This window comes from Muntiacus reevesi, chromosome 4 (genome assembly GCF_963930625.1).
Source record: "Muntiacus reevesi chromosome 4, mMunRee1.1, whole genome shotgun sequence".
NCBI lineage: Eukaryota > Metazoa > Chordata > Mammalia > Artiodactyla > Cervidae > Muntiacus > Muntiacus reevesi.
The window spans coordinates 116,547,522-116,571,667 of NC_089252.1; the positions used below are offsets into that span (position 1 = coordinate 116,547,522).

A 24,146-nucleotide genomic window follows, 5' to 3' on the forward strand; every position below is an offset into this window, starting at 1 on the left:
CAGAAGAGGGCGCCTTTTCTGAGTTCACACACAGACCCGGCACACTTCCTGGTGAAGGAGAGGTGCCTGGTGAGGTGTCTGCTTTCCTCTGAGATGGGCTTCCTCTGCTCAGTTCTCTGGAATCTCCCTCCAGGACTCTGCTGGTAACTGGGGAGAGGCACCTCCCAACATGCTCCTGCATCAGTGGGAGAAGCTTGAGTAGACCCAGCCCAGTGAATCTTCAGAGGGAACGGGGCCATGGCTCAGGGCAGACCTGGGTCCGCCTCTCAGCCTCTCAGCTCTGGCTGCTCCTGGGCAGAACTCCTCAACCAAACCCTCCACTTTAGCATCTATTAATATCACCTGGTCTCGCAGTGGTACAGAATTCACCTGCCAAGCAGGAAACATGGGTTCAATCCCTGGTCCAGGAAGATCTCCTGGAGGAGGAAATAGCAACCCACTCCAGTGTTCTTGTCTGGGAAATCCCCATGGACAGAGGAGCCTGGCAGACTACAGTCCATGGGGTCACAAAGAGTCGGACACAACTGAATAACAACAATAATATCCCCCCAAGCTCAAGTACCAAGGACCCTCACGTCTGGGCCCAGCCCCTTGAGCAGGACCTCTTTATTTATGAAGGCACGTCTCCCAGGACAGAGATGCGCATGAGCTAGAGGTAGTCATCTCATCCAGAAGATTTTCTCCAAAAACTCTCTAGTACATGCCAAGCTGGAGGTAAACACTGAGACCCACAGACATGACTTTTGTCCTCTTGGAGCTGAGCCGTGAAGCCGGAGTCAGAAGCATGGAGGTGAAAGAGAGAGACGTGGGCAGCAGGCAGCAGGCATGGCCTGTGCAAAGGCCCAGGGGCAGGGCCAGCCTATTGGAGCCGAGTGAAAGTCGGTGTCACTTCAGTCGGTCTGGCTCTTTGCAACCCTCTGGTCCATAGTCCTTCAGGCTCCTCTGCGCATGGGATTCTCCAGGCAAGAATACTTGAGTGGGCTGCCGTGCCCCCCTCCAGGGGATCTTCCCGACCCAGGGATCGAACCCTCGTCTCTCACGCCTCCTGCTCGCAGGCGGGTTCTTTACCACTAGCGCCGCCAGGGGTGGATGAGTGGGAGGGGCGAGGCAGGCGGAAGCCAAAACTGCAAGGGTTTATGGGCATGGTGAAGAGTTCGATGCCAGTTTCTCTCTTTCTCTCTTTCTGAAGATGTTGACTTATTCATGTAGCCGCACTGGGTCTTAGTCGCGGCAGGCAGGGTCTTCGATCTTGACTGTGGCAGGTGGGATCCTTAGTTGTGTCATGTGGGGTCTAGCTCCCTGACCTGGGCACTGAACTCCGGCCCCTGCATTGGGAACACAGAGTCCTAACCACTGGGCCACCAGGAAAGTCCCCGGTGCTTTTTTCTTGAGCAGCGAGGAGCCCGGGAGCCTCCTTAGATCAGTGGCTCAGATTAAACGTCAGTGACGGTGGGTTTGAGTCCGGGCTCTGCTTCCTGACCCAGCCGCCCCCTGCCCCGCTGTGTGACGGCGGGGAGGCTGCGTTCGGTGGTGCGGGAAGGAGATCTGAAGGGGAAGCTGAGGGGGTGTCCAGAGGTTGGCACAGCCGCCCCTGCAGGCACCACGCTGCGCCGTCCGCTTGGGGCTGGAGGGCCAGGCTGCAGTTCTCCAGCCGGAAGGCAGGGGGCGCTGGCCCCCGGCGGTGGCGGGTGGGCTGGCCCCGCGGGACCCCGCGCCTGACCGCTGGGGCCCGGCCGGCCCCGGTCAGGCCAGGCTGGGGCCGCGCCTCCCTCCGCCCTCCGGCACCCCAAGTGGCGCCCGGACCGCGGGTGCCGGCTCCCGCGCGCAGTTGCTGGCTCTCCGTCTTTCATCCCTCCGGTCCCGTCCATCAGCTGTGACCTGAGCTGACGTTTTAAGCCGATTTAATTTGCCACCCAGCCCGACCCGCGGACAGCTGGGCGAAACCACCCCCTGCAGGGGAGCGCTGGGGTCCAGGCCTCCGCTCCCCGCCCGAGCCAGCGTGCGCGGATGGCCAGACGCCCCCTGGCGGGGCGGGCGGCACCGGCACTCTCTGAGTGCCCAGGGCCCTTGGTCCAGCCAGGCCGGGGCACCCAGCAGGCCTGGGGGTCTGGCGTGCCTCCCCCGCCCCCCACCCCGGGGCCCGGGCTGGAAGCAAGGGGGCCGGTGTGTGTTCGGTGAAGACGTGTCCTTCCGACCGGAGGCTGCGCCCCAGAGCGGGATCGCTCACACTTGGGCCATCGCTGTCTGTACTTGGGAGCCCACGGGCAGGGCCGAGCCCCGGGAGAGGACCCCCGGGAGCCCCCAGGACGGGGCACCGCGGGAGGGGAAGCAGTCGCCCTGGGAGAGGTCCCCGCGCCGCGCTGCGTGTGGTCACCCTTCACCAGGGTAATTACTGCAGACGTGGCTGAAAGGGAACAAATTGCTGCGCGCTTGTAATTACAGATTGCGTTTCTGACACTCCAGGGGTTTCCAAACCTTGATATCTGTGCTGTTTACACATACATTACAGGCGTTTATGGAAATTACCAGCGAGGCCAGAGCTGTCTGTGGGTCGTGCTTCCTAAGAGATGCTCATGGTGGCTGTGCTCTGGGAGTCCCCGGGGACTCAGGCTGAGCCTCCAGCCGCTGCTCCTCTGTCCTGGGCTCAGGTTCTGTCTGCAGCCCGAGACTTCACACGTGGACCCCCGGCTGGAATCCCGGCTCTGCACCGAGGAGCTCGGGGGCCACCAGCCACGAAGCCCTCCGCGTCCCGGTTTTCTTACGTGGACTAAGTTACGGGACTCGATAACCCGCTCTTAAGAGACCCCGGTGTCCGTCCGTCCGGCAGGCCCTTGCCTCGGTGCCCAAGGCGCTCCCTGGGGCCTGTTGTCCTCTGTTCAGGATGCGGGGAGGCCCACATCCCCGGAAGAGGGGACCACGCCCTGGAACCCCGCCTCCCGTCCCCCCTGGCAACCAGGGAGCCCTCCCCCGCCTGCGGGGGTTGTGACCTCATGTCAGCTTTATTTGCTGCGGAGAGTATATTCTCAGACCCCTGGGTTTCTGTTAGTGTGAGACGCAGGCCACAGGTGGGCATGGAACGATTCTAGGTGAGCCACGGATGCTACATTCGGTGACGTGGAACTGTCAGATGTACCCCACTCCCCTGGGAGAAAGCTGTTCCCCTCCAGGCTCTTTCAGCCCCTCCGATTAGATTACAGATAACACTTAACACTGAATGTCTCATTCATGCCTCTTTATCACTCCAAAAAGGCTTAACTATAGGTCCTTCTTTTATAGGAGGTAATATATATTCTAGGAACTAGTATATTAAAAAGGCTGCAAGAAAGACAGTGAGCACCGCCCCCCCAGCCCCCAGAGGTAATCATCATCCAGAGATATGTCTACCAAAGTGTGTGTGTGTGTGTGTGTCTCTGTGTGTGTGTTTTCCCCTTCCTTGTAATATATCTTGTATCTCATTCCGTATCTCAGCACAGCAAGCATCCTTCTGTTTTATTAGCTGCCGTCTGTAACATGCATTTTCTATACTTTTAATCTCTGTTTTAAACAAAGACAGAATGAGCCTCAAGCACAGGCCTTCTGCTGATAACAAGCTCTGAGCAGGGTTTCATAACAGTGTTTGGTTTGGGTGATTTACTTTTATGACAAAATTCAATGTATGCTTGGCGCGAATGACTTCTCACTGATGGAGCAGATATAACATGTGTTGATATACAGAGTACTATTAAGTAATTGGCACACAGGTGCCGTGTGGTCGCTTGGAAAAGTAACCTGGGGATAAATCCAGGCCACTTCTGCCGCCTGCCCCGCCCCTGCAACACCCCCCTATAAAATGAAGCCCCTGCCCTGTCCTCCAGCCCCATTCCTCACAGCTCACCCATCCCCACATGTCACGCCCCCACATAGGCTATTTCTGTACCCGGAGTGCCCTGCAGTGAGGTCCCATTCATGCCGCAGATCCCAACCCAGGCCTCACCTCCTCCAGGAAGCCCTCCCTGATGACCATCCCCCCACCCGCAGTTGTTCCCGCCCCTGTGCCAGGTCAATCATGTGATTGCGCTCATCGCCCACCTTAGATCCCTGGAGCAGCGCAAGGATCCTCAGACTGCTGCAGACACAGAATCACTGCAGGGCGAGAACGCGCGTCGCTCAGAACTCCCCGCTGGGGCTGTGGCGGCTGCTGCTGCTGGGACCACACTCCTGAGTCTCTCACTGGTGGAGGGCAAGTCGCGGGCTGAGTGTCGGCGTCCCTGGGTCCTCAGCTCAGCACCGTCATTAGCAGGCTGTGTGTCTTTGCACATGTTACTTAGCTTCTCTGGGCTTTGGGGCCTCCGTGAGAAACTGAGATGTGAGCCCGCCTTGTCGGGTGAGTATCGAGATCATGTAAACATGTGTGGAAACTGGGCCGGTGCCAACCAGTGTGGGTCGCCTCCAGCCCCCTGCCACCCAACTTCCCAAGGCAGGGCCCGCGTCTGTTGTGTCTCGGATCCTCTGCGGCGCCCAGCCTGTGCCAGGTCAAGCTGGATGAAGTCTTTCTCCCGCTGGGGCCAGTGAAAGTGCAAGTCGCTCAGTTGTTTCCAACTCTGTGCGACCCCCTGGACTATACAGCCCATGGAATTCTCCAGGCCAGAATACTGGTGTGGGTAGCCGTTCCCTTCTCCAGGGGATCTTCCCAACCCAGGGATCGAACCCAGGCCTCCTGCATTGCAGGCGGATTCTTTACCAGCTGAGCCACAAGGGAAGCCCAAGGACCAGGGAAGGGCTTGGTTAAATCAATAACGTAAAGCAGATCGCAGAGGGGAACGTTTAACCCACTTAAGAGAAGCTGTCATTTTAGGAGCACTTAGCGGCGTCCGTTCGCTAACCAGGCATTAGAGCACTTGCTGTTGTTAAAAGTGAGCGCATCTATTCATTAAAGCAGAGGGCCGCTGGGGCTCGCTTGGCTGGCCCTTGGTGGCCGTGCGGATGCAACAGATAGGAATCCGTGCTGCCAGCAGGGTGGTCCACGCGGGGCAAGGCCTCCCCACCCCCTCTCTACCGGCTGCGTGCAGGTGGCCCCCAGTGAAGCGCAGCTACTGGGAAAGAAACCCACAGACGTCAAGAACGGTTGTTCATTTTGCCCCCGGGGGTTCCTCTTTTTAGAGACGCTTTAGCTCACAGGTTCCTTAAGTACTGGGCACCCTGGTTATCAGAATCAGTTTTTCTGAAGATCAGTTTCATGAGAAGAGGGGCGTTGGCTCAGATCACATAGGACCAGATGGGGAGCAGGGAGGGGACTGGCCTCGTGGCTGGCCCTGAACCAGACTGAACCTGGTTCAACACGGTCCTTTAGCCCATCACAGATTTATTGAGCACCTACTATCCACCAGGCACCTTCCGGATGCTGGGGACACCCTGGCTCAGCCATAAGGAGTCTGCCTGCAATGCAGGAGTCATAGGTGCTGGGGGTTCGATCCCTGGGTTGGGAAGATCCCCTGGAGGAGGGCATGGTAACCCACTCCAGTCGTCTTGCCTGGAGCATCCCATGGACAGAGGAGCCTGGCGGGCTACAGTCCAGAGGGTTATAAAGAATCGGACATGACTGAAGTGACTTAGCACGCATGCACACAGGCAGGATGGGGAGAATGAGGCTGGGCTTGATCTGGGGGCGGCCTGGGCTGTTCTCAGGCACAGAGTGGGCTCAGGCCAGTCCTGGACAGACCGGAGCATTTCCTAGAGCTTGTCCCCAGGGGAGGGACTTGGTGCAAGTGTCATGGGTCACGCCCCCCGCTCCCGAGGATCTGCTGTCCTTGTGCCGCCAGCCAGGAGGAGAGGGCTGAGCGTGCTGGGCTGCGGTGGGGACACCGGTGATCATGTCCTGGGGCTGGCGGGGAGGGGGAGGCGAGCAGGGTCATTCTGGTGCCGAGAGGGGTCAGGGGAGAGCCGTCACTGGTGAAGGCAGTTCAGCTTCTTGCTTCTAATTTTCTCCCTGATCTTGTCAGGCCCCTTGAATCTGCAAGAAATCCGGCAAATGGCCATTTCCCATCCACTTGAACAGACTCCAAAGTCAAGTGGCTGCAGCACTTGGTAGCCATAGGCCTTTTGCCCTGGAGACCCTATCTCCAGGGCTTCAGGACAGGCAGCCCGTATAGCCTGGCTGGACTCAGCAGAGGGACGGGGCGGGGGTTGTTCCCCCAGGAGTGGCCAGTCTGGGGAGGGATGCAGTGAATGTGTTCTCATCTGTGGCCACCACCCCCATCTTCCTGTACTTCTGCTGTGCCAGGGGCGTGGTGGGGGAGGCAAGTGCTCCAGGGACCCAGGCTGGGAGGGCTTCTTGGAGGAAGTGATGGTTGCTGGCTGTTTTGTCCGCTTCGTCAGTCACCAAGCATCACTGGGCATCACTCGGTCGCTCCGTGGAGCGGCCCTTTCCTGGTGTGGGGTTTCCGCTTCCTCGCCATGTGGTTCTGTTGTCCGCAGCCCCCTCGAGGCACTTTCCCAGGCCCTTAGAGGGTTATTCATCCATTTGTCACCTGCTGGCATAATAACAACTTCACCCAACGCTTATTGTGCATTTAAGCGCTCCGTATACCTCCAACCATGACGGTTCCCTCCGTCTGGGGCTTCCTTTCCCAGAGCACTGGGAAGGAGGCGCTAAGGAAAAGATGCCCAGTTCATGGCTGTACCCACACTGACCTGGGGACTCAGGTTCCTCATCTGAACAATGGGCAGCAGCACCCGGTCACCACGGCCCCTTCTGGCTCTCAAGTTCCAGGGTGTGCTCACATTAAGGCCGCTTTCATCTCACCATCGTGGTCTGGTCTTGGCCAACCCAAGTCCCAGTGAGTTTCTTGTGGTTGGACTTAAAATTCCTCTGGCGCAGTGACAGGTGTCTGAAACCAGGCCAGATACGTGCAGCAATGGCTACATCTGAGCCCCATCACTGGGAAAATGATGGAGAGCCGCTTGAGGCTTGCAAGCCATAATAAGTGTCTTTCAACTTTGCTGTGGCACAAAAGTATCCACAGATAGTACAGAATCGAGTGAGTGTGACTGCGTTCCAATAAAACTTTATTTAAAAAAGCAGACAGGGGGCCAGAGTTGCCTCCCAGGCCTAATTTGCCCTTGATCTATTCAGCTGAGCACCTCGGTGTCCCGGGCCCATAGTAGGCACAGGTAATGCTACAGAGAAGGATGCAGGCCCAGCTCTGCCTGGCAAGGACAGCACAGCTCTTGGCTGTGATGGGAGAACAGGGGCAGGGGAACGGGACAGCATGAGAGGGGAGTTTCTGACTTTGATGGCAGGTGGGTCTGGGTGAGTTTCTGGGGGAAGCCTTGTCAAAAGCTGAAACCCAAATTCTAGCTGTGAGCCAGCACCATGGAGGGTGTTGCTGGAGGGGTGACGAGGGCTGGAGATTGGAGCCAGACCAGGCGTCGCAGGAGGAGGTCTGTGGGAGAGGGATGGCGAAGGCCAGCCTTTGGGGGTGTGGGTGCCGCTGGTCTGCTCAAAGGAGAGCAGGAAGGCTGTGGGAGACGGGGAGGGGGGTGAAGTCAAGTTGTGGGTGGGCGTGTGAAACGGGCCAAGGCAAGTAGCTCAGGACTGAAGCTCAGGACGATAAGGGAAACGAAACATTTTCATTCCTTTCTTGCCTTGGAGGTGGGCTCCTACTCACCCCTCAAGGCCCCAGCCTAAATGTCCCTTCATCTATGAAGCCTCTTGTGGGGCTGAGTGACAGGCTGCTTTCTCCAGACTGTCATAACATCATACACAGGGCAGTGTCTTCCCAATTTTGCCTCAAAGCACAGGCATGGAATAAGCACTAATGTGGGTTTGCTGAATTAAACGAAAGGGCAAGGTGAATTAATCAGCCGGGGGAGAGGTGGGTGATGAGCCTCCCCTTACAGTTGAGGAAACAGAGGCTCAGAAGCCGAAACACTTTGCCCAGACGGCACATGTAAGATTTCTTGCCCAGTCTGGTCATTTCCACTCTGCAGAAAAATTGGCTTTCTCCACCTCTCCGGGCTGGAACTTTTCTCACTCGCCTCATGATTCCTTGAATTATTCAGCTATGAGGCAGTTGACAGAGAGCAGAAGCAAAAGGCACACTCTGCAGGAAGAGGAAACGAGAATGAAGAGGCGTCTGGTTTCCCGGGGCTCCATCCTCTGTAGTCCAAGTGCTAACAGGGAAATTCAGTGCCCTTTCTCCAAATCCCAGCCGGAACTCTGTCGCCAAGTCTGTCCTGGCCAGCGGCGAGGCGCTGGGCCTGGAGAAGCGCCTGGAATCCCTGGAGAATCTGGGTTGTGAGCTGCGTCTGGAGCGCTCCACAGCTGAGGGGAACTCTCTTGGCCCCATTTATTACAGCCTATTTTTAGAGGGCAGGTCAGGCTGGGGTGGGAGTTCTCCACCCGCCTCCCCAACTGGACTATTTCAACCCTACCAACTGTGTCCCCGCCCATCTCGCCACCCCCAGCCAGGCTGCCGGGAAGGTCTTCTTCCAGAGCCCTGACTGGTGGGGCTCCTGTCGTTCTTGATCCCAGCCATCCTAGTGGTGGTCGGCCATACACCTCATTGTGGTTTTGATTCACATTCCCCTAATGATTAGTGATGCTGAGCCTGTTTTCACGTGCTTCTCGGCCATTCGTATATCTTCTCTGGACAAATACCTGCTTGGATCCTTTGCCCATCTTTAACAATTATTTATTATTTGGCTGCCCTGGGTCCTCACGGCTGATGCGGAGGCTCCTCTCCGTTGTGGCGTGCACACTCCTCATTGAGGCGGCGGCTCGTTGCAGCTTCCAGGCTCTCCGCGCACAGGCTCGGTGGCTGCAGCTTGCAGGCTTTAGAGCGCAGGCTCAGTAGCTGTGGTGCCCGGGCTTGGTTGCCACGAGGCATGTGAACTCTTCCTGGACCAGGGACTGAACCTGTGTCTCCTGTATTGGCAGGCGGATTCTTATCCACTGCACCACCAGGGAAGTCCCCTTCGCCCATTTTTTTAATTGGGTAATTTGCCATTTTACTGTTGAGTTGTAAGCATCCTTTATCTAATATGGATTGTTGTTGATGTTGTTCAGTCACTAAGTAATGTCCAACTCTTTGTGACCCCGTGGACTGCAGCCCACCAGGCTCCTCTGTCCTCCACTGTCTCTCCCTGAGTTTGCTCAAATTCATTGAACAAATGAATTCATTGTTCATTGAGTCGGTGACGCTATCTAACCATCTCATCCTCTGCCGCCCTCTTTTCCTTCTGCCTTCAATCTTTCCCAGCATCAGGGTCTTTTCCAATGAGTCAGCTCTTAGCATCAGGTGGCCAAATTATTGAAGCTTCAGCTTCACCATCAGTCCTTCCAGTGAATATTCAGGGTTGATTTCCTTTAGGATTGACTGGTTTGATTTTACCGTCCAAGGGACTCTCAAGAGTCTTCTCCAGCACTACAGTTGGAAAGCATAATTCTTCACCACTCAGCCTTCTTTATGGTCCAACTCTCACATCTGTACATGACTACTGGAAAAACCATAGCTCTGACTATATGGACCTTTGTCAGCAAAGTGATGTCTCAGCTTTTTAATGTGCTGTCTAGGTTTGTCATAGCTTTTCTTCCAAGGAGCAAGTGTCTTTTAACTTCATGCCTGCAGTCACAGTCTGCAGTGATTTTGAAGCCCAAGAAAATGAAATCTGTCACTGCTTCCACTTTTTCCCCTTCTATTTGCCATGAAGTGATGGGATTGGATGCCATGATGTTAGTTTTTTGAATGTTGAGTTTCAAGCCAGCTTTTTCACATACTAGACCTTATTAGATGCATAATTTGAAAACAGTTTCTCCCAGTTTCTGTCTTCATTTATTCTTAATGTATCAAAGGAAACATCAGAAGCAAAGAGGACGGGTGTGGAGACGGGCTGGGCATTGCTGCCCAGCCCCTTCCCCGGGAGCCCTGGGGCCTGCCCCTTGCCGAGATGCAAGCTGAGCCAGCCCAGTCCTCCTGCTTCACCGTTCCCCACCTGCCCCAGGTCCCCATCTGGGGATGACGCTCCTCATTGGCCCCCCTGCAAATGAAAGGTTCGAAAGGGCATGTGAAGAAGCCCCTGCATGCGTGGCTTCCCACAGCTTCCGCCCCCTGCAGAACTGCCAGCTGCCTGGCCCTCCAGGAGATGGACCTGAGGGTGGGGCGGCCTGGGAGAGGTGGGGTTCTGATCCTGTCTGTCTGCTTGAGGAGTCTCCCAACTACATCTGAGCATTCCAAAAGTGCGGGTGCCACGCACCGTGCCTGCCTTCAAGGGGCCCACGGAACATAAGTGTGCCAGCTGAGAACATGCCACGATTGCTCATCGAGAGAGCCATGAGGGGGAAGGAAACCTCTTCATTAACCCAATTAAACTGATCCTCAGTTTCCCATTTTGGCAAGTGGGACCAGTAGTAACTGCATCACAGTGTTGTCCTGAGGACCAAATATCACTAAAAACCTCTAAATAGGTAGTACAGAAAAGAATTTAAAAAAAAAAAAAAAAAACCTCTAAATGCTAGTTAGTATCACTTTAAGCTTGCCTGGGGGTCTGGACCTTGTTCTATGGGTGGGGGGACGGCAGAGGGTCTTGAGGGCTTAGGGAGAAAGAAGCTGTTTCCATCAGATCCTCACCAGAAAGCCCCCGAAAGGGTGTCCTCAGACTCGGGGTGGGGGGGGCGGGGGACCCTCCCCTGTCTCCGGGGCAGGGGCGTTAGAGCCCAGAGCCACACCATCTGGGAAAGCGCGAGCCCAGTTTTATAAACCGAGGCGAGTCAGGATTGGCAGGGCTTGGCGGCACTGGCAGAGTAGGCTCCAGCTGGCTGGTTTTGGGATTATGTATCTGTTGTGCTCACACGCTCGGGAGGGACATATGTCTGCTAGGGGGCTCCGTCTTGGAGCCAGTGCGCAGTCTTCCCAGGGGAGGGCCCGTGGCTAGGGTGGGGGATGCTGCCGCGGGCGAATCCCGCCCACTGCACACGCCCCGTGTGGCCTCGCCCCGCCCCGCGGCCCCGCCCCCCGGGAGCGGGCCCCGCCCCTCCCCGCGGCCCCGCCCCTCGCCCCGTCTCCTCGGCCCCGCCCCCTGAGCGCGGGCCCCGCCCTCCCCTCCCCTCCCCCACGGCCCCGCCCCCGGCCCGCCCCCCGCGGCCCCTCCCGCGCCCCGGCCACATTCCTCCGGCCCGGCCTAGCGCTGCGCCTGGCGGGCGGCGGCGGGGCGGGCTCTGCCGGCCTGGGGCTCAGACTTGGGGCCGGCAGCGGCGGGGACCTGCGGGCGCTGGGCCGGGCGACCCGAGCTGGTCGCGTGGCTGGCAGGCCGGGCGCGGGCGGTCGGGTGTCGGCCCGGGTCCCGCGCGCCCGGCCCCGCCAGCTCCTGCCGCGGCCGCCATGTGGTGCCTGCACTGCAACTCGGAGCGGACGCAGTCCCTGCTGGAGCTGGAGCTTGACAGCGGGTGAGGGCCGGGCCGGGAGTGTGTGAGCGAGCATGCGGGGCCCCGGGGCCCGGGAACGCGGGGCGGGGTGAGCTCCTGCGCCCCCGTGACTGTCGGACGGGAGCCCGCGCGGGCGAGTGCCGTGGGGGACCGCTGGGAGTGGATGTCCGGTGCTGGCGGGGGGAGCGCGGCCAGCGGGCGTCTCTCCCGCGCCTGGCTGCAGGCCTGTTGCTGCCGGACCGGGGCCTGTGTCGAGCGGACCCAGGGGGGGGAGCGCGCCGGGCTGCGCAGGTGCGCTGGGGCACCTGGGCGTGCGCTGGGTGGGCTGGAGCCCGGAGGTGGGGTTCTGCGTGGCCCTGACTGAGCCCCGGGGTTGGGGGTGTCTGTCGACGTGTGTCTGGTGTGGTCAGGGATGGAGTCAGAGGAGATGAGTGTGTGTCCCAGAGACCATCCCTGATCTGCTCCCGGGGCCTGTGGGTGGGTGGCTGGCTGAGCATCCGCGGCCTGTGTTTACGGGGAGAGGGGGAGAGTGTGTGTGTGTGCTGGGAATATTGATTTCCTCGCACTGCCCGCCAGCACAGCTGCCCCCGAGCTGTCTGCAGGCCCCTCCAGGAGCAGGGCTGGGGGGCGGAGGGGATTTGTTGACAAACGGTCCTGGCTTGTGTCAGGCCTCCTGGGAGGGGGGACCCACCTGCAGCCGTCTGATCTCTGCGTTCAGAAATTCTGCAGCTCCTGTCTGGCAGTTGCACTGAGAATGCACATATGTCCCCTTCCCCCCGCGTGTCCCCCCCCCCACCGCCAGTCCCGGGGCTGGAGGCTCCACGTGGGGTTGTGGGGGGTGCGGTTCCCAAGGACCCATCACTCCTTGCGTCGGGGGCGGAGGCCAGGCCGGCTGCAGCTGCAGGGCCAGCTGTCTGGAGTCGGTGGCAGCAGTCCGAAAAGGGTGTGGGGGGGGGGGGTCTGTGATACTCACATCCTACACGTGCCGCTGCCGCACACAGCTGTCTGCCCCGCACTCGCGTGCATTCCTCTCCTTGTGGGACCACAGGCCAGTGGACACAGCCGTAAGCACAGCTCAGAGTCATCGTCCTGAGGGGTCTGCCTGTCCGTGAGGACTTGTTCAGTCTCACCCTTCCTGCTGGGATGTCCACGCCACCTCTTCTACATGTTTCCCAGTCCTGCGTCCCTTCTCACCGGCAGGCCCTCTGCACAGCCCGGTCTGAATCTTCCAGCTGCAGGGAGGCCCGCTGGGGCCCGTTTGCGGTCAGGGCTGGTGAAGAGCAGCTGCTCCTCGGGCCTCCGGGCAGGTGGGGCCCATTTGCTGCTGAGTGCCTCGGGGGAGGGTGGGAGAGGGTCAGCTCTGCCCTGGCCTGGGGAGGCTTAGCCAGCTTGTCCCCGACCCAGAATCCTTCCCGGTGGCCCAGAGGGGACCCAGCAGGCTCCAGAGGCCTCAGGACACCCCCAGTGTGTAACAAGTCCAAGACCACCTGTCCTGGAATGGCCACACACACCCCCGCCCCCGGCCAGCAGCACGCCGGGAACCTGTCCTGGGCGCTCCGTGGTCTAAGCCTCTCCCGCCCTCCCTTTCTACATGGACACAGTGAGGCTGGGGGGGGGGGGGGGGGGGGGGGGCAGGGTCCTGACCAGAGTCTTCCAGGGCGAGCCCAGAGTAAAACCCACGTGTTCTGCTGGCGGCCTGCGCAGGGTCCCTGCCCACCCTGCCGCTGTCCTCGAGCCTTCGCTCAGGGAAGTCGGACTCTGAGCTGGTTGTGCTAATATTTACACAGTTCTGGTTCAGAAACACGGACAGGACTGCCGGCTGCACAGTCAAACGGTGTAAGGGCTGCACAAATAGGTCTTTCTCAAGGAGTTTGGACTGGGCCCTGGGAGCTCCGGGTATATGCATGTGCAAGTGTTACCTGGCTGGCCTGTATGGAACGTGGGATCACGGTTGGCCCGGCGAATTCGTGAGTCCAGGGCAGCTCAGGGCATCAGGAAAGAGGGGCTCTCAGGGAGGCAGACAGACTTGATGGCAAACCCCAGCTCAGCTCTGTGAGGTCACGCAAGTTTTCATACCCTGTGAGCCTCAGTTTCCCCAGCCGTGATAGGAGATGGTGCCACTGCTTCACGGAGGGGCCCAAGGCCCTCCCAGTGGGTCTGGGAGCCCTCGCTGGGCTGGCCTCCGTCAGATGCACGGTCAACCGGGTCAGCGCTTGGCTCTTCCAACCACCCGGGACCCGGTGGGTTTTCTTCCTTCCTCTTTTGTAAATTTCCTCTGCATTGTGATGACGTGTGGAATAATAAGCCCAGAGGCAGGGCAACCACACAGGGGTCACGGACTTGGAGGCAGCCTGGGTCCCCTGGACTGTGTGTGTGTGTGTGTGTGTCTGTGCAGAGACTGTTGAGTGGGATTGGTCATTGGTCCTCAAAAGCAAAGGATAACGAGTTTAAAGGTTGTTACGGCTCTTGAAGAATTCATTGGTCTGGCCTTAGAGCGTCTGGCTCTTCCCACTGCGGGAGGGGAAGGTGGCGGTGACCGTGGGGGAGGGCCTGGCGTGGCGCCTTCCGGCTGCAGTGGCTGCACCTGAGTTGAGCATGTGCCCCCCAAGCCCGGGGCCAGAGCTTGTGCATGGCATCAACCACGTGCTGGGCATGGCCGTCCTCCACGCACGAGGCACCGGTGGACGCACACGCTCCCAGGCCCCGAGGGGGCTTGTTCTCTGGAGAGACGTGTGCAGCCTCAGGGGCGGCCACGTTGCATTTCCTGTGTTCCTTTATTCACTCACCAAACCGTTACCGAGACCTGCCTCTGCCAGGCCCCAGGCTCGGCACAGGGGGACAGATGACTCGTGTGAAGCTGTGTGGCCCAGTGCCTGGGCCTCCCCGTTGCACAGAACCTGACTCTTCCTAGCCACCTGGCTTCAGGCATGTCGCCTCCCCTGTCTGAGCCTTGACTTTCTCATCCGTGAAATGGGGCTTGTGCAGCTTGGCCTGATAGCAGCCCTCCGCCCCATCGCCACTTGCTCCCCTCTGCTTGGTTTCCTGCTGGTGTCTGGGGCGAAGGCTGGTTTCTGGAGTCTGCACTGGGGCGGAACCACCTAGGTGCTCTTTGTTGTTGCTGTCAGTCACTCAGTCATGTCTGACTCTTTGCAACCCCACGGACTGCAGCACACCAGGCTTCCCTGTCCTTCACTGCCTCCCGGAGTTTGCTCAAATTCACGTCCATTGAGTCAGTGATGCTGTCCAACCATCTCATCCCCTGTCGCCCACTTCTCCTCCTGCTTTCAATCTTTCCCAGCATCAGGGTCTTTTCCAGTGAGTCGGCTCTTCTCATCAGGTGGCTGACGTATTGGCGCTTCAGCATCAGTCTTTCCAATGAATAGTCAGGGTTGATTTCCCTTAGGATTGACTGGTTTGGTCTTGTTGCAGTCCAGGGGACTCTTGAGAGTCTTTTCCAGCACCGCAGTTTGAAAATATCAATTCTTTGGTGCTCATCCTTCTTTATGGTCCAGCTCTCACATCCATACATGACTACTGGAGGAAATCACAGCTCTGACTATATGGACCTTTGTGGGCAAAGTGATGTCTCTGCTTTTTAACACACTGTCGAGGTTGGTCATAGCTTTCCTTCCAAGGAGCAAGTGTCTTTTAATTTCATGGCTGCAGTCACCGTCTGCCGTGATTTTGGAACCCATGGAAATAAAATCTGTCACTGCTTCTACTTCTCCCCCTCCTGTTTGCCATAAAGTGATGACTCTAATAGCTTTTAATGCCTTTTTCATACTTGGCTGGAGCTTCTCTGCTCCTTGATGGAAAGGACTGTTCTTTCCATCTTATTTCCTTGGTTTGCAGCTTCCTGACATGGAGATCGTTCATTGTGAACTTCAGGCCCAGGTGTGGAGCCACAGCCACGGTCCCCTCCCTCCGTGTATAGATGGGGAAGCTATGACGGCCTTGTTTTTTCCTCTTTGTTCAAAGGTTGTTATAATAATAATAAAAACAATAGCAACAGTTGCCGTTGGGTGAACTCAGAGAAGGACTTAGTTCTCAAAGCAGATTTTGAAAAGGGCATCTTCTGAGCCCCTTTCTCAGTTAGGGTAGGGTTACATGATTTGCCCCGGTCACGAGCCAGTGAGTCCAGCAGCTGAGATGTGGCCTCCGCCTGCCTGACTCCAAGGTCTGCGCTCTTCACAGCCAGGCTGTGCCTCCTCTGGGACTCAATAATCTTCAACAGAACAAGTCACATGGCAAATGGGACCTTTCCTGTGTTCCCCGCAGCACCGAACAGGAGTCTGTTCTGTAGTAGCCCCTGCTGTGGGGATTCCCAAGGCCTTCCCGCACGTGCCAGCTGGCTGGCAGGCAGATAACAAACTCCGTCCATCCTCCTGGTGTCTTGCTGGACACCGCAGACCCCGGAGCTGCTTCCCAGACACTCCACTAGGATGCCGGCTGGACGAGGCCCCCTGCCCCCACGACTCGCTGCTCTCCGTGGGAAGCACGCTCGCCCCAGGCCAGTCTCGCTGTGGCGTGGGGTCTCGGGGACAAAGGCCGACTGTCCCCTGACGTGCCGAGGGGTCGGTGGAAACACAGCCGGCCTCCGGGTGGCGAGGAAGCCCAGGGCCACAGGCTTCGACCTCACTGGGGGACACACGTGCCTGTGGGCTGCTGGCTTCCATCCCGTGGGAGGAGACAAGGGCCAGCAAGAAAGCTGGAGACCGAACAAGCGCCAGCGGGGAGCCTCCGGTTCGGGTTCCCCGGAACGGCCCATGGTCCGGGCAGCGTGGGTGTCTCTCTGCTTGCCGACGTGAGCACTTCCTCCCGGGGCCCATCCCTGTCTCTGGCTGGGAGGCTTGGTGGTGTGAGAACTGGACGCATCTGTCCGAGGGAAACCTGGAAAACGGTGCCCTAGTGTATCACAGTAAGAGTGAGCTACGGCCGCAGTCAGGGCCGTTCTTGACCCTGACTTTCTCAGAGAAGGGCGCCTCCCTGGGAGCCCGAGCGTCGGGCATCGCGTCACATCCCCTCTCTGGGCCTGGGCGTCCCTCTCTGTGGGTGAAGAGCCGCAGGACCTGGGGCTCGTTTGTTGAGGGAGGGACTTGGGGCCGGCAGCTAGGAGGCGGATGCTGTAGACTCTCTGATCGCGGGCACGTTCCTTAGCCTTGCCGTGCCTCAGTTTCCCCATTTGTAAAAGGTGGGTGACGGGAGGTGCTCCTTAGATGAGTTAGTCTGCACGGAGTGCTTCAACACCGTGGAAACAGGTGGTGGACAGTCGCCTCCAGGTCTTTGCAGAGCCGGGGGCTCCAGGACGCTGTTCCCAGCCGGGAGAGGGTGGCCCCCCTTTGGCGGCTCATGGTGCGCGGTGGCGTTGACCGGGGGGCCCCGAGGGCAGCCTGGGTGAGAGGAGGCACCTGGTCGTGGGCTCTGGCGTATGTGCTCGTCCCATTGCAGCTGAGGGTCGCACCTCCCACGCAGCCTAGACCGTGTTGTGTCCAGGGCCTCCGCAGAGCTACGGTGACGTTGGCCACGGGATGGCGAAGCGGCTCCTCGAGGCCGGGCATACCCCCGCCAGCGCCCAGGACTTGCGGGCAGGAAGGGGACCCTCACCTGGCTCTGGCGGGTCTGGAATTGACAGAGGTTTGAGCCACGCTTGAAACCGGCTACAGGATAAAAAGGACCATGTCTGACGTTTGGGCGGCCTTTGAACCTTGCACACACCTGGCCTCTCTGACCCTCTAAGAGCCTTGTGAGGTGGCTGGTATAAGTCCCATTTTACAGACGAGGAGACTGAGGTGAGAAGAATGAAAATCACATAGTCAGGCTTCACGCTGCGTAGATCTGGTCTTCTGGTTAGTGTATATCTTCCTCCCTCCCTGACGTGGTTGGGGGAGACGGCGCTTGAGCTCTCCACAGTGGGAAGGGGGGAGACGCAGGAAGCGGGGAGTGGGCGAGGAGTGGACCCGCCACCCGGGGCTCGGACACTGCGGCGGGCTCTCCCAGCCGCCGCGCGGGGACGCGCAGAGCCCACTTTGCAGAGCGGACGCGGCGCCCTCGGAGCTCTGGCCGGTGGCCTTGTGTCTCAGGAGTGTGTTTGCCACGCCACGAGGTCACCCGGGGGTGAGAAGTGTGCTCCAGATCCACGGGGCCATGGGAGTGGGGGCGCTGGGCGGTGCCGGCTGGCAGCCTGCGATCAGGAAAGGCCACCTGCTCCCGGGTCTTGCTTCCCCGTGTAGGCCCCGGTCAGGCCCGGGACTGTCCCAGCCGGGCGGGCGGCGCGGGGGGAGGAAGTGGCCGGGAAGTGCCTTTTCCTGCGCTGTGCGCCGGCCCGCGCAGGCTCAGCCGTGCAGACCCAGGCTCCCTGTGCTGTCTGGCCCTCAACTTTCTCTGAGTCATAAATTAAACGCGCTGGGTCTGTTACTTTTGTTCCCCCTCACTCAGTAAAAATGGCCAAGTGGCCCAGGAAGTTAGATGACAGGCCTTGATGTGGACAGCAGATTCCTAGCACTGTTTTAAACTCTTTGCCATGGAAACGCCCCAAGCATCCGCGCAGGGCGTGATGGCCCCCACGGGCGCTTTTCCTTCCTCGCCCCTGGGTTAGGCAGATCCCAGACGCCGTGTGGATGTTACCTCGAGGTCCCGTCCTGTGGTCAGCCTCGTCTCTGGTGGAGGAGCTGGGGACCCAGAGCCCCAGCCGGCGTCCCCGCCCTGGGGCCCGAGTGACGCCCACCCCACGGGGCAGAGCAGGCCCTCCCGTTAGGCTCCCCGTTCCCGCGGGGCCCAGGCTGCTGCCCCTCGCTCTCCTGCACCCCCGTCTGCCCCCAGACACGCGGGCCCCTCCTCCCGCTGGTCCCTGGGTGGCCTGACCCCCGGCCTCCAAGCGCGCTCTGTCTGGCGTGGGAGACAGGGCTCCCTGCGGCCCTGCCTGGGCGGCCTCGGTCCCTTCTGTCCTTCCTGCAGCTCCGGCCCTGGCGCCTGGGTCTGTCCCCCTCCCCACACTGCCCACCCCAGAGGCGGGGGTCAGCCTGGACCCCACACGTGTGTGTACATGACCGCCTTCCCGGGGCTCTGGCTCTTATGCACGTGTTCTTGCCGCTGCCCCCGCGTCCAGCACGGGGCTGGGCACCCACCGGGCGCCTGACCGGATCCAGCCGGAGAGCCGCCCGGCCAGCGCCCCGCTCCGCTGCTCAGGCCGTGGGTCCGCGCTCAGACGCCTGTCTCTGAGCAGAGGCTTGCGAGGGGCTCTGGGAGCTGCCGTTGGCCTCACGGGGGCCGTGTGAGCTGCATGGCGCCCCCGTCTCACGGCTGAGAAGCGGAGGCACAGAGGGGCCCAGCCGCCTGCCCCAGGGCGCGCAGCCCCTGCCTGCCAGGCGCCAGACGGGCAGGGCTCTGGACTGGCATGGGAGGTCCGGGGCAGCGTCCCAAGCCCCCAGGCCCTCGCCACGGGGGCCGCATGTGGAGGGGGGGCCCGTCGGCCACGCCGCAGATTCAGCTCCTGAGAGGCAGGCGGGAGTGGTCAGGGTCAGACAAGGCAGGCGCCCCCCAGGAAGAGACGGTGGAGGTGGGGGCGTCAAGCGCCGTGACCGGGGCCGGCGGCCAGTGCTTGGTCAGTTACATCCCCCCGGTGCCTCAGTTTCCCCATCAAGTAAATGGGCAGGCGAGAGGGCCCCTGCCTTGGGAGGGCGTTGCCTCCAGCTCTGAGCGCGAGCGCTCGCTGGCTCCCGGCCCCCGGAGGATGATGACGGGGTGTCCGCACTGTCCCGCCCTGGGGGGTTGGACGGGAGGCAGGTGGACGGGGCCCCGAGCATCATGCTCGCCTGTGCCGAGATCCCAAGACTGCCCTCCAGGGGGACAGACGTGCGCCTCCCGGGCTCAGCGGGCTCCCGAGGCCTCTCGCGGGCGATGCCCCCTCCGCTGTGGGCACCCAGCGTCCCGGGAGGGCCGTGGACACCTCCAGAGGCCACAGCACATGGGGGACATGGCCCTGTGGGGGGTGGGCGCCGGCCCCCCACAACCGTGACAAAGATTTTAAGTCAGCAAGGACCTGGAGGATTTGCGGGTTTACGGGGCTTTGTGGGTGGGGAGCTGGTCAGGCAGCCTGGGGGCCCCGTCTGGGTGGGACAGCAGCGCTGGGCCAGCAGCGTCCCAGGCCCCGAGCAGGCCCCGCACCCAGTCCCGGCCGACAGGGTGGGCCGCTGGCGGGAGGCTTGTGTGACGGGGCCTCCTCTCCGCCCGCCTGCTCTCCCAAAGCCCATCTCCCCAGCCGGTGCCTCCTCCCTGCCCTGTCGGGCGTCCCTGGGGCCCGGCCCGGCCCTGTCTGCTGGAGCCTGCCACAGAGAGCTGCTTTCTTTAAGTCCCTTTTGCGCGTATGGAAATAACTAGAGGCCTCTGTATTTAATTTGGCTCAGCCGGGAAGATTTTTGGCCGTGCGTGTATGTGTGTGTGTGTTCGGAAAAATCTTTCCAAGTGTGCCCTGGCGTCAGAAGCCCGAGTCCTCCTGAGGCAAACAGTGAGAACCAACAAGGACTGCCCTGGCTTCGCAGTGGGGGCGCGGGTCTTGGCAGAGGACGGGTGGGAAGCAGTGGCCAGTGAGACACACGGACGGGGAGGGGCCATGCCGTCTGCACTTGAGACGCGGCGAGGGGAGCAGCAGTCCCAGCGCTCAGGTGAGCCGAGGGCGGGCTGAAAGGACGAAGCTCTGTGCCTGACACCGGGGGTCCTGGCTCCCCGCACATGCCGGGGTTGGTCCTGGCCTGGACACCACGTGTCCACGTCTCTTTCTGGCCTCAACAGAACCTCACAGGCTGTCCGCTGAGCCCTCGTCTCCCATGTGCAGAGCTGAAACAGCGCCCCGCTCTCCTGGGTGCTTGCAGTTGGCACAGCGGGTCCTCACTGGGTCCCCACGCGCCTGCTGGGTGGTGGCGGGACCGATGTCCATTGCTTCGAGGAGGCTGTGGACCCCCAGAGCGGGGAGGCCACCTGCCTGGGGTCACTCAGCCAAGCAGTGGGGCAGCTGGAGTTCGACCCTGTCCGGCCTCCCCCCTGAGTCCGGGCCCCACGCTCCCTGCGGGCGCTTCCTGAGCTGCAGAGCAGCATTCCCCACACGGAGGGGTGAAGGGGCTGTCCTGGGTGGGCGCACCCCAGGGTGTCAGCTGGGCGTCCAGGTTCGGATGGACACTTTTTAGGACTTGCCTCATAGCTCAGTCGGTAAAGAATTTGCCTGCAATGCAGGAGACCCGGGTTCAATCGCTGGATCGGGAAGATCCCCTGGAGAAGGGAATGGCAACCCACTCCAGTATTCTTGCCTGGAGAATCCCACGGATAGAGGAGCCTGGCAGGCTGCAGTCCATCAGTCGTAAAGAGTCGGACACAACTGAGTAACTAAACCACCACTCTCCATGTGAAATGGAGGAGGGAGAACGTCTGGTGAGTGGAAGCTCGGTGGCCACGACGACCACGGGATCATGGTCATCATCCGTGTGATGGCGCCATGTTGGGGGGACCCTCAAAAATCCAACTGTCGGAGGGGGCGGCAGAATGGAAGGCAGGGCCATGCGTGAAGCTGTGGGAATTCCAGGGCCCTGCCCCCGGGGACTTGGTGTTCTAAGTCAGGCTCCCTGAGGACGGCCGGTCCCAGGGCTGCAGGCCTGACTTCTCTCTGAGTCGGTCATGAGTGCTGGTCCTCGGCAAGCCTGTGGAGCAGACGCGGCCAGCAGGAGGGCGGTGTAAGGCCTGGAGCCCGTGGGTGTGGTCGGGCCACAGGGAGGTGTGGGGACTGTGGCCAGTGGAGCAGAGCCCCTGTGGGCGTGGCTGTCTCCATGTGGGGACATGCGCCCTCGGGGGCCCATCTGGAGCTCAGTGCTGAGACCCCGTGAGCCCCCTCGTGGGGACCCCCGTCCCCCCGAGAGCTCTGCGTTCTCATCGGCCCGTGAGGAGATGCCGGGGGGGGGCGCCAGGCCTCCGGGGCTGACGCCAGGGTCCCAGATGGCTGGGCCCCACCCTCGTCTCTGTCCCGGCCCAGATGGTGCCGGGGAGGATAAAGGGCTTTCTCACAGCCCGTCTCTGCGCTTGGCTGCAGGGCTGGCGTCAGAGGCCCGGCTCTCCCGGGATGCAGGCCTGGCCCCTGGCCTGCTGCTCAGCCCCCCGGCGTGTGGGGTGAGAGCCCCAGGCCGAGCGGGGCCCCCCGGGACTGATGGTGACGCCGTGTGCGCCAGCAGAGGCCGAGGCCAGGCTTGATGGCCGGCTGTGTGCGCCAGCCCCCACCCAGAGCCCCGGGGCTCCCCCGCCAGCTGGCATCTGGCCCTCCTGAACGCGCACGTTTGCCGCCCGCCCGTGGAGGGAGTCGGCTCCCACCTCCCATCGGGGCCCCCGTTGGTGCCAGCCCACAGGCCTCCCAGGGCCGGGCAGAGGGGCCCCACGGGAGCCACGCCAGGGTGTCGCCGCAGCGGCTTTGCGACTCGAGGCCTGGAGAGCAGTGTTCTGGGCGCAGAACAAGCGTCTGTCCCTCTGAGAAACATGCCAGGCCCGCAGCCGTCTGGGGCGGCAGGAGGCGAGCGCGGCGGGCTCAGTGCTGGCCGCGCCTGCTGGCTGGGACCCAGGGGTACCTGTCTGGGGTGGCAGGAGGCGAGGGCCACAGGCCCCGTGCTGGCCGCGCCTGCCGGCTGGGACCCAGAGGTACCTGTCTGGGGTGGCAGGAGACGAGCGCAGCGGGCCCCGTGCTGGCCGCACCTGCCGGCTGGGACCCAGGGGTACCTGTCTGCCTGCCGGGCCCTGTGCAGGGTGAGCAGGGAGGGAGTGAGCCTGGCTGCAGGCGAGGGCGAGGTGACCTGGGTGCCATGCCAGGGGCGGGCGGGGGGAGGCGGAGAGGGGGGCCCGCCCAAGGATCCTAGAGGTGTTTGGGGTCCCAGGCCCTGCCCCGCGAGGGAGGGTCAGCTCCGGACCCCAGCGGCCTGTGGGCCTCGTCCTTCGCGTCCCGGCGTGCGCTGAGCAGATGGGTGGGTCCATGGAGCCCCCGTCTCAGGCAACAGCGCTCCTGTATGCAGCGAGGGCTCTCTGAGCTCCCCAGGCCCTGGCCCCAGCCCCGGGGGCCTGAGCAAGGGGTGTACACCCTCCCCCCACACTGGAGCCGGCTCTCCACGGCGGGTACGCGGCAGAACAGGCCTTCAGGCTCCCAGCACACATTGCAGAGCCGGGGGCGGCGGTGGAGGCGCCGGGAGATGGTGTGGTGGCCGCAGGACCCGCTTCCCCGCCCCTCCTGCCAGGGTGACCCTCACGCCCCATGCTGGCTACGCTCTTAACCCTGGGCCCGCCGCGCTGGACCCGACTGCAGCCTCTCGGGGCTGACCTCTGACCCTCCGGCCGTCTGGGCTATTTTGATGCGAGTGACTCAACGGGAGCTGCGGGGAGGTCCGGCCTGGCTCCAGCAGGCGGGCAGACAGACCTTCTTTATGTTCGGAGCGAGGCCCGTGCCGGAGACGCTGGACCCGCCCCCTCCCCAGGGGCCGGAAGGGTGACTTGGAAACAGGCTGGCGAGGGCCTGGCAGCCAGGCCTGTCTGAGGAAGGGCGCGGCCCCGGCCCCCTGGAGGGCTTCCCGGCTGTCTGCAGGGCTCCTCGCCCTGGTGCCCTGTCCCCTGACCTATGCCCTGCGATGGCAAAGCTGAGGCTCGGGCAGGGGGCTGGACCCCCCACGCAGACTCTCACCGGCTCACATTGGGACTCCGTGTGGTGGTGAATGGGCCCCTGGAACCCAGGGCAGCCCCCACACCCCACAGCGCTGGCATCCCAACAGCGCACTTCTCCCGGTGGGCTCGCGGCCCGTCTCGCCAGCAGCAGCTGACCAACAGGGAGATGCTGATGCTGGTGCAGGGAGCAGGGCGCTAAAAATAGCCTCCCGCTCAGAGGAGTCCATTGTTCCGAGTCCTGGATTTTTATACACGTATGCAAGCCGCTCCTGGAGGCCTCTGCGCCCATAATTAGCGCTGGTGCTACCGCCCAGGAGGCAGAGTGGGGCTGGACCTCGTCCCCAGCAGGACAGGCCTCAGGGCAGCGGGGGTCAAGGCCGCAGTCCTTGCACCGGAGAGGATGGGGCAGTCAGGCCAGGGAGCTGTGCCCACGTGGCAGGGAAGGCAGTGGCCGGACTGCCGGCAGTTGGTGGGGGGGCGGCCCTTCCGTTCCCCCCCAACCCCTACCCTCAGCCCCGCCCTCCTCCTCCCCCCCCCCCGCCCTCCTCCCAGCCACGCCCTCCTTCCAGCCACGCCCCCGCCCTCCTTCCAGCCCAGCCCCTCCTCCCAGCTCCGCCCCGCCCTCCTCCTCCCCACCCTCAGCCCCGCCCTCCTCCCAGCCATGCCCCGCCCTCAGTCACGCCCTCCTTCCAGCCCCGCCCCCACTCTCCTTCCAGCCACGCCCTCTCCTCCCAGCCCCGCCCCTCCGCCACGCCCTCCTTCAAACCCCGCCCCTCCTCCCCACCATGCCCTCCTCCCAGCTCCGCCCTCCTTCCAGCCCCACCCCCTCCTCGCCCCCGCCCTCAGCCACGCCCTCCTCCTCCCCGCCCTCCTCCCAGCCCCGCCCCCACTCTCCTTCCAGCCACGCCCTCTCCTCCCAGCCACGCCCTCGGCCACGCCCTCCTTCAAGCCCCGCCCCTCCTCCCAGCTCCGCCCCTCCTTCCAGCCCCACCCCTCCACCCCGCCCCCCGCCCTCAGCCACGCCCTCCTCCTCCCCTGACCTCACCAACCAGCGTCCCCCTCCCACCAG

At 61.8% G+C, this 24,146-nt stretch overlaps 1 protein-coding gene across 6 annotated transcripts in view; it reads left to right on the forward strand.

Moving 5' to 3' along the window:
• Window positions 1-24,146, forward strand: part of IQSEC1 (IQ motif and Sec7 domain ArfGEF 1) — a 98,666-nt gene that overhangs the window by 34,040 nt on the left and 40,480 nt on the right. For 2 of the 6 annotated variants that reach the window (XM_065934003.1, XM_065934001.1), the window contains exon 1: window positions 11,160-11,422. The exons of the other annotated variants lie outside the window; for them this stretch is intronic. In XM_065934003.1, coding sequence (XP_065790075.1) covers window positions 11,358-11,422 — 65 coding nt within the window. In that variant the 5' untranslated portion in view covers window positions 11,160-11,357. Of the gene's footprint in view, window positions 1-11,159; window positions 11,423-24,146 lie in introns of those variants that run through there. 6 annotated transcript variants of the gene reach the window in all.